The sequence below is a fragment of the Oncorhynchus mykiss genome, chromosome 17 (genome assembly GCF_057628025.1).
Source record: "Oncorhynchus mykiss isolate SJ-2025 chromosome 17, ASM5762802v1, whole genome shotgun sequence".
Lineage (NCBI taxonomy): Eukaryota > Metazoa > Chordata > Actinopteri > Salmoniformes > Salmonidae > Oncorhynchus > Oncorhynchus mykiss.
In genome coordinates, this window is record NC_143038.1 from 45,277,638 (window position 1) to 45,291,623 (window position 13,986).

The 13,986-nt window shown below is 42.1% G+C and overlaps 2 protein-coding genes across 3 annotated transcripts; both read left to right on the forward strand.

Moving 5' to 3' along the window:
- Positions 1-2,409: 2,409 nt before the first annotated feature.
- On the forward strand, positions 2,410-6,526 carry LOC100135961 (Sec61 alpha form B). The gene is given in 12 exon segments (NM_001124302.1): positions 2,410-2,434; positions 3,299-3,366; positions 3,486-3,551; positions 3,659-3,737; positions 3,997-4,128; positions 4,249-4,358; positions 4,599-4,752; positions 4,948-5,108; positions 5,306-5,503; positions 5,665-5,856; positions 6,049-6,125; positions 6,262-6,526. Coding segments are annotated over 12 exon segments (1,431 nt in total). The 5' UTR covers positions 2,410-2,427; the 3' UTR covers positions 6,449-6,526.
- A 2,200-nt stretch (positions 6,527-8,726) lies between these two features.
- On the forward strand, positions 8,727-13,467 carry LOC110494288 (mitochondrial intermembrane space import and assembly protein 40-A). 2 transcript variants are annotated; one of them, XM_021569234.3, is made up of 4 exons: positions 8,727-9,410; positions 12,205-12,303; positions 12,533-12,936; positions 13,315-13,467. In XM_021569234.3, the coding sequence occupies exons 1-3, from the start codon at positions 9,389-9,391 to the stop codon at positions 12,895-12,897; spliced, it is 486 nt and encodes a 161-aa protein (XP_021424909.1). In that variant the 5' UTR covers positions 8,727-9,388; the 3' UTR covers positions 12,898-12,936; positions 13,315-13,467. The 2 variants fall into 2 exon arrangements, with proteins under 2 accessions (XP_021424909.1, XP_021424907.1); XM_021569232.3 differs by having other exon boundaries at positions 12,533-13,467.
- The last annotated feature ends 519 nt before the right edge of the window (positions 13,468-13,986 follow it).

Consider the following 13,986-nt stretch of genomic DNA (forward strand, 5'->3'; position numbering starts at 1 on the left):
TGTACTGCAGTATCTCTACTTGCACATCATCATCTGCACATCTATCACTCCAGTGTTAATGCTAAATTGTAATTATTTTGCCGCCATGGCCTATTTATTGCCTTACCTCCCTACTCTTCTACATTTTCACAGATTTCATATCGTGTTATTGACTGTAAGTTTGTTTATCCCATGTGTAACTCTGTGTTGTTGTTTTTGTAGCACTGCTTTGCTTTCTCTTGGCCAGGTCTCAGTTGTAAATGAGAACTTGTTCTCAACTGGCCTACCTGGTTAAATAAAGGTGAAAAAAATACTTAAAAAAAAAGATGTACTGCTGTAATAATGAGGATGGAAGTGTGGTGCTGTTGCCTGTTGGTGACTTTGATGACTACTCTGAGGCTCTCAGAAAAGCAACCCCCCAGCTGATTGTTGCCAGACAAACCAAATTTGCTGAAGTACACTAGAATGAACAGAACCATTGAATTCCCCATAACTGAGTGCTTCATTGAAATACAGTGGGCTTGTTCGGCATTGTAGCCGATAGTGCAGGCAACTGCCGACTGACTGATCTTGCAGCATAAATAACTATTCCTTATTATTTGTAGATCAGTCAGTCAGTCACAATTTACCCATGATACATTATGTTTTTGATCCTCTCGAACATGGCTAGTGATTGGGCTTCTTCAACGTTGCAGAGGACAGTGCAGGAGACTGCCGATTGACTGACTGATCTACAAAGAACTTTGCATCATAAATAACTACTCATTATGATTTGTAGATCAGTCAGTCAGTCACAATTTACCCATGATACATTAAGGTTTTGATACTCTTGCACACAGGCCATTGGGCTCGTTTGACTGGTAAGGCGAAAGCAACTGACTGTAGATGAAAGTTGAGGAGTGAAGCCGGGGGAGATGCAGCTGCGACAGCCAAAAGTCAGACACTGATGTGGTTTTCCAACAGTCGATGCAACATCAAATCAACTTTGACTTGTCACATACGCTGAATACAACAGGTGTAGACCTTACTGTGAAATACTTACCTACAAGCCCTTAACCAACATTGCAGTTTCAAGAAAAATAAGAGTTAAGAAAATATTTACGCAATAAACTAAAGTAAAAAAATGAACACAATAAAATAACAATAACGAGGCTATATGCAGGGTCAATGTACATGACAGCAGTGGTAATTGAGGTTATAGGTACATGTGGGTACGGGTAAAGTGACTATGAATAGATAATAAACAGCGAGTAGTCTGGGTAGCCATTTGATGAACTGTTCAGCAGTCTTATGGCTTGGGATTAAAAGCTGTTAAGGGAGCCTTATGGATCTAGACTTGGCGCTCCGGTACCACTTGCAATGCGGTATTGAAGAGAACAGTCTATGACTAGGGTGGCTGAAGTCTGACGATTTTTAGGGCCATCCTCTGACACTGCCTGGTATAGAGGTCCTGGATGGCAGGAAGCTTGGCCCCAGTGATGTACTGGGCTGTACGCACTACCCACTGTAGCGCCTTGAGGTCGGTTGTCGAGCAGTTGCCATACCAGCCGGTGATGCAACCAGTCAGGATGCTGTCGATGGTGCAGCTGTATAACTTTTTGGGGATCTGAGGCATTGTTCCCATTGTTTATAAAAGTTTTTCTTTATTATGTCAAAATAAAACATGTCGCCAACACCCATATCACACAATCATAAACTGAAAATATACATGTGTACATTGTACAATCAATTGGTGGGAAAGACTGTATACATACATGAAAAGCAAAGTTGGTACCATGGTTCACACTCTAATGATCGGTTGACAATAGAACCTCCCACAATGCAGGTAGTGGCTGCAGGATGAAGTTGGTGAAGAGCAACTGCAGAAACTGGCAGTCAAAACTTGATGACCTTTGATCACATTATTTTTGTAAAGTTCCTGCAGTGGACATGTAGTTGCAAGTCGAAAAAAAATGTATCCCCATAATGCAGCACGGTTTGAATGGGTTATGTGCCCATTCGCTTACATTTGTTTGCAGGAAGTAATATCTTTATTGTTTCATGCCAACGGCGTGTCAATGTTTGTATTCTATGTATCTTCGTCATAATAAGAATCTATCAAAGTCATCACATTTCTCATGGAGACAGTGGGGTTATGAAAAAGCTGGCCGACACACATCTAGCCATATGCGTTGAGGGCCAGTACTGTGCTACAACGACCTGGGCAGACAGAAGGAAAATATTGACCCTACCGCATAGTTTTCAGTTTACTTTTAACTCTAGAAACTAAAGAAACACCCACTTTCTGTTGAACTGACGTGTTGAAGCGCCTGTGTAGTGGTGACGTGTCTCTAAAGTGCTTTCTTTCCAAGCGCAGAGCTTTTTGCCCGTAGTCAGAACGAAAACTGGAGAGACCCACTGTCTGACACAGGGACCATACACTAAGAACGTAACGCTTGGGACATCATCATGGGCAGTGAGTATCCCCTAGAATGAAGTAGCTAGCTAAAGGACGATTTCACATAAACAGGAAACATTTGAATCAGATGCAAGCAATGAGAATTGTCTATGGTTGGATCTATTTATGGAGGCCATTTTCATTGTAACGTTAGCTAGCTAGCAAGCATTTAGCTAGCTAACATTTAGTTTGACGACGAGTACTCCGTGTTTAAACATATTTTGAACTCCTGTCTTCAACAACAATGACTGCAATGAAATGGTTAACTTTGTTATTTGTGAAGAAACTAACGGTTAGACTAACGTTAGCTAGCTAATTAAGGTTAACTAATTTAGCTCGCTAACGTTAGCTGTCAGTGTCAGTTGATAGCTAGTTAACTAGCTACTTGCTAACATTACATTAGCTAGCTAGCTAACAGCTGTACATATTTGTTAGTTACTTCGTATTATTAAATGCCCAGTCAGCTACATTGATAACTTTTTAATATCTACCATTGTTACATGATCATTGATATCTCAGAGCTCGGTAACTTTGCAGGTTTATCTTGCAGGGGTTATGCTAACATAGCTAGCTAAACTTGAAGCAGACAACCAGACTAGTGATGACGACGCACAGCTAACAGTCAGTGTTTGCCCCATAAGTAGCTCCATGTCATAAGCAGCAAATTCTAACTGAAACCCTTTAGCTGGTATGCAAAATGTTTAATTTAACTATTTTGATAGTGCGATCTGTTTTCATAGTGAATTCGCTCATATCCAATGATGCAAACCTCCAGTTATGCATGTATCGCTATGCCACGTCCCCCTATAAATAGGTTCACTGCCCTTGATTGATGTTTATTATGGGGAACCAATAACATCCCTCCCTTTGTCTGTTTTTTAGTCAAATTCCTGGAGGTAATAAAGCCCTTCTGCGCTGTATTACCTGAAATCCAGAAACCCGAAAGAAAGGTACAGTATTTACTTCATGACAAGAATCGTTTTACTTTAAACTTTATTACCTCTGTATGTGTTATGTTGTTAATGATGTCATTTTGCTTCCATGTCTCGCTGTAATTGTTGTTCAACAGATCCAGTTCAGAGAGAAGGTACTATGGACAGCCATCACTCTCTTCATTTTCCTTGTGTGCTGCCAGGTAAACATCTGCCTTTTTGTTCACACAATATTTTCTAGCATGTTAAACGAGTAGAATTAAATAAATTAAAACCTCAAACCTGAATGTCTGTCACGTCTATCATCCAGATTCCCCTGTTTGGCATCATGTCATCAGACTCAGCAGATCCCTTCTACTGGATGAGAGTGATTCTGGCCTCCAACAGAGGTGGGTTGTCACTATTGCAGTGTAGAGACATCAAATTAGAGTAACAGGTGAATAAATGAATTGATAAGTCAATCAAGGGACATATCAACTAATTAGTAACTGAGTGTGGGAATTGATGGTGTTTAATGAATGTTGAGTTGATCAATTGGAGGGATTTATCTCCGCCTTGAATGGGTGAATGGTGTTATTTATGAATGAATGGCTGAACATCTCTATGGCTCTGCTCTCCTGTTAACGTCCCCTGGGTCTCTCCCTCAAGGTACCCTGATGGAGCTGGGTATCTCTCCGATCGTCACCTCAGGCCTCATCATGCAGCTCCTGGCTGGGGCTAAGATCATCGAGGTGGGAGACACACCCAAAGACAGGGCCCTCTTCAATGGAGCACAGAAATGTAAGATCACAAGCCCCACTTCCTGTTCCTAGTTTGAGTATCTTTGACTTGATTCTATCAAGCACAAGCATTACTGTGAATGAAGCCATAGATTCTTTAACCCCTTGCCATCTCCTACAGTGTTTGGTATGATCATCACCATTGGTCAGGCCATCGTGTATGTGATGACTGGCATGTATGGAGACCCCTCCGATATGGGCGCTGGGATCTGTCTTCTCATCATCATCCAGGTGGGCCCTCCTCCCCACCCCTCTGAGTCATATTCTTATCCCTACTCTTTATCTCCCCTATCAGATCCAGGCTTGGTCCTAATATAGAGCAAGGTTCACATCATATTCTTGAATCAATCCAACCCTCTCAGATTACTTCATGGAATGTAGGAAGAATAGGTATATTTAAAAGAAGTCAAATAGGGCTCCAGTGCGAGTGGTTTGTCTCTGTCTTTCTAACCCATCTGTCTCCCCCTCTAGCTGTTTGTGGCCGGTCTGATCGTGCTGCTGCTGGATGAGCTGCTGCAGAAGGGTTATGGTCTGGGTTCTGGTATCTCTTTGTTCATCGCCACCAACATCTGTGAGACCATCGTCTGGAAGGCCTTTAGCCCCACCACCGTCAACACTGGCAGAGGTATGGGGCATTGAAACTGATGTGCCATGTCTGGGTGTACATTTAGGACAGACTTACTAATTTCCAAGTAGTAATTTCATATAAGACCAACTAGGGCTCCTATAGATCCAGACTTGGCCTTGAAACGCCCCAGGAGTATGGCCAGGTGGTCTCTAGATGTGAGGCTGATGTTTGAGTATCTTGTCTTGTGTTCAGGCACAGAGTTTGAGGGGGCTATCATTGCTCTCTTCCACCTGCTGGCCACACGGACAGACAAGGTGCGCGCCCTGAGAGAGGCCTTCTACCGCCAGAACCTGCCCAACCTCATGAACCTCCTCGCCACTGTCTTCGTCTTTGGTGTAGTCATATACTTCCAGGTCAGTAACGCAGTTCATTGTCTGTCCTAAAAACCAGTTAAAGGAGTTGAACACATTTGTTGTCAGATAATTAGTTACTCAAAAAACAACACAATGTGGTAGTTTTTTTTCTTCACCTTTTTAGTAATGTCCATTTAGACTTAATAAATGTATACTGTATCTCACCATGTCCGTCTCTTCCTCCCATCTCTCCACAGGGCTTCAGAGTGGATCTGCCCATCAAGTCTGCCCGTTACCGTGGCCAGTACAACACTTATCCCATTAAGCTCTTCTACACCTCCAACATTCCCATCATCCTCCAGTCTGCCCTCGTGTCCAACCTGTACGTGATCTCTCAGATGCTCTCCACACGATTCAGTGGTAACTTCCTGGTTAACCTGCTGGGCACCTGGTCAGTAAGTACACACCCTTTAAAAAAAAAAAAACTTTTTATCCCTGCTCTACCATATCTGAACTACCATGTCTAAACTAAATTTAACTACATTTGACATGTTTGTCACATGAACATTTCCAGCGGCACAGACTGTATGAGATGACCAAACGTGTGTGTTTGTAGGATACGTCGTCTGGTGGTCCAGCCCGTGCCTACCCAGTGGGTGGGCTCTGTTACTACTTCTCTCCCCCGGAGTCATTTGGCTCGGTCCTAGATGACCCCATCCATGCTGCCATCTACATCTGCTTCATGCTGGGCTCCTGTGCCTTCTTCTCCAAGACCTGGATCGAGGTGTCCGGCTCATCTGCCAAAGATGTAAGTCCTGCTACCACATGTGCTGTACATTTGTTAGACTATGTATTCATCAACTAATTATATTTAATTCAAATTACTCAAGCTGTTTTGATGTAGAAATCTTTTTAACTAAACATTTCCAGGGCTTTTGTGGGCAGCGTGTGTCAGTGGACCTGTAGAGATTATGTAAACATAGTGTGTTTTGTCTCCCAGGTGGCTAAGCAGCTAAAGGAGCAACAGATGGTTATGAGGGGACACAGAGAGACCTCCATGGTCCATGAACTCAACAGGTGAACAATCTCAGCCATCTCTCTAACCTTTAGCCATAACAATCCACATCATCATAGCTTTACCAGGGTTTAATATTACACTATTCCAAACTTTCTTCAGGTAATGATTGGTGCATTACTACTCTGTGTATTCAAGGTACATCCCCACAGCAGCTGCCTTTGGTGGTCTCTGTATCGGTGGCCTTTCTGTCATGGCAGACTTCCTGGGTGCTATTGGCTCGGGAACGGGTATCCTGCTGGCCGTCACCATCATCTACCAGTACTTTGAAATCTTTGTCAAGGAGCAGAGTGAAATGGGCAGCATGGGAGCCCTGCTCTTCTAGACAGACACCTGGCTGCCAACACCTGTGACGAAACAACCCTCTTAATGCACATGGACAGATCAGACCAAGTCCCACCAAATCTCCATCTCTAATTATTATTCCCATAATTTATGTCCATTTAGATTTTTAAAATCTGCATAATTAATCTGTCTCATTTCCCGGGTGCTTTCTGGCATCTCCCCCTGACATGGCCTATAGAAGGTTCAGCTCGAACAGAATGGTTTGTGTAGCAAAGTGGTGGCACTGACTACATCCTGACATTCACAACCCTTGGCCTGCTCCCCCTTTGAGTCATAACACATAGATCAATCTCTCAACTCAGTTTGCTTGATGCCTGGGACTGGTTAGCCTTCTCAGAGTCATCTGGAGTGTTTCATATCTGTATAAAATGGTCTGATCCACAGGGGGGGGAGTGTTCCTTTTCAGACTGAGAGAAGAGCTCTGTGGCTCATGTATGCAATCATGTGTGCTACACTGGGATGAGGGCAGTCCCTCTCTTACTGGACTTCTTTCATACAACCCAACACAGTATACAGTATACACAGTATATACATTAATTTCCATCATCTCTATTACCCGGAGGATATAGATGGGTACGAGTGTACAGTATACCTTCACAGCTGGGCTCTTTGGTACAATCTTTATCTGGGGTGTTGACCTGATGGCCACTCATTTCACTGAGTAGCAAAGGAAGTTTTGGACCAGGCTCAGAACTATTTAGAACATAACCATGTTTGTCTGCCAGACGTGACTGTTTTAAAGCGGTGATCCAATATAGGATCAGGTAGAGTGTAGGGCTCTGTGTGGTCCAGCTTTGTCAAAAAGTGTGCAGCAGTGGAAGAGTTTATCAAGTGAACCACTCAGCAGAAGGGCCTTAATGTTGAAACTGGACGTGCGTTTAGGGAGAGGTAATCGTATATATGCCACGTTCATACCTGTTGCCCACGTTGTTGGGTAAGATTGGGTGAGGAAAGATTTATTTTGTGTGTTTTTGTCTGCTTTGAGCATGACTGTATTAAAAACACTTTCACATGTTGTGGATTTTGGTTTTCTGTATATATGCCATGCATTGAATCCATCAACAGTGTAAAATACTTTTTTTTAATATGTAAAAAAAAAAAAAAAAATAGTATGCTGTTCCGAACAAATGTTTTCCGGGGGAAAAAAAAGATCTTTCTCAATAAAAACTCATTTTAGGGAAAAGTTGTTTTTTCTTTGTGAAGATTACACTAACAACTTGAATTATTGTCTGTATAAATCCATCACAACACACTTAGAGCGAAGTAGCTTTGTGTCACATGATGAAAATAACTTTCCAACATCTAGAAGTGTAAACTCATGGGCTATGGTGTAAACCAACGTTTTGTATCTAGCTACTTCAGTCAAGTTTATTGTCCCCCACGATGAAATCGGGGAGGGGACTGTGGATCTCTGCCCCTTAAAGCCGATTTATGCTTGGTGTTGAGGCTCCGAGGTGTAACCGATGTGAAATTGGCTAGCTTGTTAGCGGGGTGCGCGCTAATAGCGTTTCAATCGGTCGACGTCACTCGCTCTGAGACCTTCCTTGCTCTGCAAGAGCCGCAGCTTTTGTGGACAGATGGGTAACGATGCTTCGAGGGTGGCTGTTGTCTGCGTGCAGAGGGTCCCTGTTTCGAGCCCAGGTAGGGGCGAGGAAAGGGATGGAAGCAAAACTGTTACAGAGGGTGTGACACAATTGCTGAGGTTGCGGAGGCCAAATCGAGCTCCGTACACCTCCCAAATATGTTATTAACGAGGGTTCTGAATATCTCCGCATTGACATGATTGGTTGACGTTAGGTGGAGGCGGAAGGTTCTTTATAAACACAAACCCACTTCCTTAACAGCTCTGCTCCACGAAACGTATTAAGTATGCCCTGACTTCTGCAGAGGCCGTATGACAGCATGTTAAGTCATACCTGTACATTAAAGCCGATCTATGCTTGATATGGCCATGTGGCCCGAAGATTCTGTATGGAGGGTTGTGACCGCATCGCCGTGCGTCTCCCAAATGTTTTAACAATGCGGAGGGCTCCATATAGCTCTGCATTGACATGATCGGTTAACAATTTATGGCCATTAAAAGCCAATGTATGGTAATTCAAGCATCGCATTTGCCATACAGTATTTACTGCAATGTGGCCTCTACATAAGGCAGGGCATTCATACTTCTATTGCACTTCGAGAAGCAGAGCTGTTGTGAAGGACGTTTTCAAGGAAGTGTGTTTGTGTTTATACAGGACGCACTGCCCCCACCTACCGTCAACCAATCATGTCAGTGCGGAGCTATATGGAGCCCTACACATTGTTACAATGTGTGAGGCGCACGGTGATGTGGTAGAGCTTGATTTGGCCTCTGTTAGCTGGACCATATTGCATCGAGCTTAAATCGGCCTTAGTTACACGCGTATGTTAACGCCGTATTAACGTTAGCGGACTTTTCTTAGCGGATTTACAATCATCGCGAATCGAATTAGGGGCGTTTCAGGCCCGACGTGAACATAATTGTACACTCGCAAACTCCATTAGAAACGAGGGCTAAGGGGCTTAAGTTGCAAACTTCCCTTGCTTGGCTAATCATTTGGACTGACGACAAATATGGCTGCGGCGATTCCCCCAAGGGCATATGACGAGGGTGTGTCTTTTAAGTGTTTGGACTGCAACCTATTCCCTAAGAATTTATGTCAGGAACTAAGAGGGGCAGCTAAAATGGGTCCTTCGTTCTTACGTCCTCAGATGCACTGACACAAAAAAACGTGGGTTATGTGAACGATGAAGTAGTTGTGAAACAGCTAGCTAGCTATACAATACCAAATTATTCTCCTTTTGTAATTGATAAAGTAGTATAACATCAGTCGGGAAACTCGGCACCGCAGGGACACCTTGAAGGGCACAACACGTCAGTAGACACCACACCGAAGAAATGTCCTCAGTCAAGGAGGAAGGTAACGTTACGTGCTGTGTGAATGAATGACCGCTTCTCTTCAAACTGGTTAGATGCAGTAGTTAGCTAGCTTACGTTGCTCGATCATTGTATTTTATAATTATGATTATACTTAGAACGAGGCATTGTTTTCTCTCCAATGCTTGTAGAACCAGGTTCAGCCAGAGAGAGATTTTCTAAATCTATGTCGCTGATTTCAGACATGGTGTGTGTGTTTCAGTACAAGTAGACGGACTGCTCTCGGTGTGATAACTTATGAATGGGTGATTCTACAACTACGGGCACTTCTATGTCCTCGGGTCAATTTGGGGGATTTTATAAAAATAAAACAAATATTTGTATGTTAAGTTCACACTGTAATCACCGCATACTTTTTTAAACACCTCTCTATCTTGAGCTACTTTTCAGATGCATTTTATACCTCAATTTGTCAGACCCTTGTCCCTGACCCAGACTTTTAAACTTCTACTATGTTTTTATATGAGAACATTAATAATTACACATTTATATAATGTCATGTAATAGAGTCAATTAAATAAAATCTATATCAATATTTGTGAGAATGCCCTTTATATTGTTGTTTTTTTACACCTTTTGGAGTGGTGTCATTTCCACCACTAAGGACAAAATACCTAATTTAATAAAGTTTTTTTTAATAGAATGTTACTTTGGTTACCAAGGAAACAGTGACACTGAAGCACATGGCTGCAGTGGACAGTTGTTCCATATGTGATGTCCAGAAGTTGAAGAAAAATCGAGAAAAATGTATGTTTTATGTATTTAGTATAAACTATATGCTAGCTGTAATACTAACCAAAACATGCTAAGCAGTCTGTCAATTTTCTTCAGAAACTGTAGAAGTGTCATTTCCATCACAAACTTAAGTGTGGTGGAAATGACAGAGCATGGTAGAAATGACACATCCATTATCTTGTTTTTACTTGTTTTTTTTCTTTAGGTTTATTTAATAATGTTTGAAATTAATTTAATCTAAAAAATGCTCCAAGGTGTGCACAAGTTGAAAACTAAGTAGTGTTTGTCTTTATTCTTAGAAGATACCACATAAAACAGCACAGAGGTCACAGACCAAATAGAAACAAAATAGAAAATGATTATATACGATACCAGGAACATCTGCAAAAAGTCAGGGAGAGATACTGGAAGAAAAGGGAGAAGTGAAGTCTCACTCTGAGCTTACAAAGCAAGAACAAATAAACAAGAGAAGGCAATGAAAATGCAACCAACGGAATAGAAGACAGACTTTAAAGAGAACAGTTGCAATGGAGACCTACTTATCAGGCAACACACCTCAGTCACCAGATGACTTGCAGCCAGAACATGAGGCTAACATACCTGCCCCTAACTTGCCTGCCGCTGATGCAGACCCTGATACCCCTTCCTCATCGTCTGCAACAGGAATGAGAAGTCGATTACTTGCTGGAAGGAAAAAGGTTGGAAGGGGTCGCTCAAAAGCATACAGAGATCTTAGTATGACAAACGTCAAACTTGATAATGCTTTACGGAAAGCTGAGAAATACAAAAAAAAAGGCATGATCGACTGATGAACAAAATGGAGAGACAAGATTCCCCAAAGACAAAACAGCAAATTAAGGGACCTCCGAAGAACTTGAAGGATTTTATTGTTTCAAAATGCCATCATTGCAGAGTTAAAACAAAAGTATAAAAGAAATGTCCAGTGCCAAGGACAAACAAGTTGCTTCAAAGTATGGCTTGGTCGAAGCCACAAACAGAGAATTTGGATTTTTAGCAAAAGCAATGAGGGCAATTTGAAAACAGGCCATCCAAGTCTTCAATACTCCAGGAAAAATCAGTGGAACAGAATTAGCACTGCCACAGAAGAGAAAATCACTAGATTCTATGAACGTGATGACAACAGCAGAGCAACAGGGAAAAGGACCCACTAACGAGGAACAAGAACAAAAAGCAGAAAGCGCTTCTTGAATAGCACAATTCAGAACCTTTATCAGAAGTTTAAGATAGAATATTCAGAAATTCAAATTTCCCACTGTGAATTCTGCGAAATATGTCCTTTTTGGGTTGTCAAGCCAGCAGTTCAAGATAGGGACACATGCCTCTGCAAAACCCACGCCAACCTTAAGTTCATGGCTGACAAACTACAGCATCACAAAGGGATCAGCTGCAGCAACATTGAGAAAGTTATTGAGTATTTGTGCTGAGAGAACCTGAAGAAAGAGTGCATGTATAGAGAGTGCTCCCTTTGTCAAGCAAAAGAACTTGAAACATCTGACTTTGATGCTGGTGAGCAGACTTGGTGGTTTGAGTGGGAACCAAGCTGAAGGGAAATACAGAGGGGCACATGGCGAAGGTCACGGTACATTTGACAGTAAAAGAAAAGGTATGTGGCACACTCTAGATCCTATTGGAGGACTTCTTCAAAATGGATGTTTAATGACGTGATGGAAATTACATTTTGTCTGTGAGAAAATTACAAAAATATATACATTCCTGAATAGTATAATCACAACCATTATCAGATATAGTTTCTAGACGAATCAAAGACAAGTACAATACTGGTAAAATGGTGTTTGAATAAGTTTTAATTTCTGAAAGTTTACACAGCTAAAGTCCCCTAAATTGCAGAATCACCTGAAATATAAATTGGCTGGCCATTCATTTACATCACATTTGACTGTGTATAAGTGTATTTGATTGGACATATTAGGGTTGACTAACTCCAGTCCACAATCCACTTCATGCCACTTGAGTCAGCGGAGACTTTTCTCACTGATATCTGCCTGTCCTCTCCACACCAGGTAAGGACCGTGTCATCTTTGTGACTAAGGAGGAACATGAAGCACCGAGCAACGCTGAGCTGGTGGAGGAGGATCCTGATGACCCCTATGAAGAACGAGGTGAGTAGAGAGAAGTAGTGCTTCTCAATTAGATTACATTAGGCCCAGATTAGCTCAATTGCTAACTAGATTGACATGAGGACATGCCCCATGCCTTACATGTTTTCATGGGTTTGTTGTGACATTGGCCAGACTTGCTGCCCTCTGTGATAACCAGTAACCTAATAGAGTTGCACTCCTTTCTGGTATAATTAGTATCTGTTTCCCTTTTTCTCTGTCTCCTCCCAAGGTCTGATCCTGCCCAATGGGGAGATCAACTGGAACTGCCCCTGTCTGGGAGGGATGGCCAGCGGTCCCTGTGGAGCATCGTTTAAGGAGGCCTTCTCCTGTTTCCACTACAGCAAGGAGGAGGTGAAGGGCTCAGAGTGCCTGGAGCAATTCAGGGGCATGCAGGAGTGTATGCAGAGATACCCAGAACTCTACCCCCAGGAGGATGACAAGGAGACCCAGGGAGGGCCATCTGAAACGGATCCTTCCAAACAAGACTCTGCCCCTGAACCAACCCCTACACCTGCGGCCCCTGTCCAAGACTCTAGTCCTTCCACCGCCCCTGCTGACACCCCACCACCTTCAAACAGCTCAGCCTCAGGATAAGCATGATTCACGACAAGCCCTTTCTATGGATGTGTTAAGGTGATCCTTTTTGTATCAATTATTTAAACTGATAAATGAAAGTGTTGACTATTCCCCCCCACTCTAACCCAGATTGGGTTTTCCCTCATAGAATATAAGATACTTGTAGAGGGAGGAGGGTAAGGAAAAAGATGGGGTAACTTCACTCTAGGTGTGTGTATATTTCTTTCTTTGTGCTCCTTCGGGAAAAAAACAAGACCATGTGCTGTGCTATCCTTTGCCATTACTAGTGTTCTGTTTTTGTATTGATTGTTCTCTTTACTATAAAGTCCCATTAGTAATTGCTTTTTGTATTTTAAAAATGTAATTTCTACTTTATTTTTCCATTTGTCTTTTATTTAATTCACACCTGTTTTTTTTATTTTCTAATTTTCTCAGATTCTGTGGGTGCCTTGCAAAAGTATTCAGACCCCTTGGACTTCTTCACATTTTGTTGTGTTGCGAAGAGATTAAAATTGATTTAATTATTTTTTTTGTCAAATCTACAAAAAAGACAAAGTTGAATAGAAATTAAAACAACAAAAATATAGTTGCTGCATAAGTATTCAGCTCCATGAGTCAATACATGTTAGAAACACCTTTAGCAGTGAAACCAGCTGTGAGTCTTCTTGGGTAAGTCTATAAGAGCTTTACACACCTGGATTGTGCAATATTTGCCCAATTATTATTTTAAAAATTCTTCAAGCTCTGTCAAGATGTTGGGGACCATGGCTAGACTCTCAAGCAGAAAACAAAGTCTCGCCATAGATTTTCAAGCCGATTTAAGCCAAAACTAACTTGGCCACTCAGGAACATTCACTGTCCTCTTGGTAGATTTGGCCTTGTGTTGTAGGTTATTTTCCGGCTGAAATGTGAAGTCCTCTGCTAGTCTCTGGTGTAAAGCAGACTGAAGCAGGTTTTCCTCTAGTTTGTTGCCTGTGCTTAGCTCCACCCCCTTCATTTTTATCCAGAAAAACTCTATTTGCCGATGTCAAGCATACCCATTCCATGATGTAGCCACCACAATGCTTGAACATAAGGAGGCAGTTACTCATTATTGTGTTATGTTGG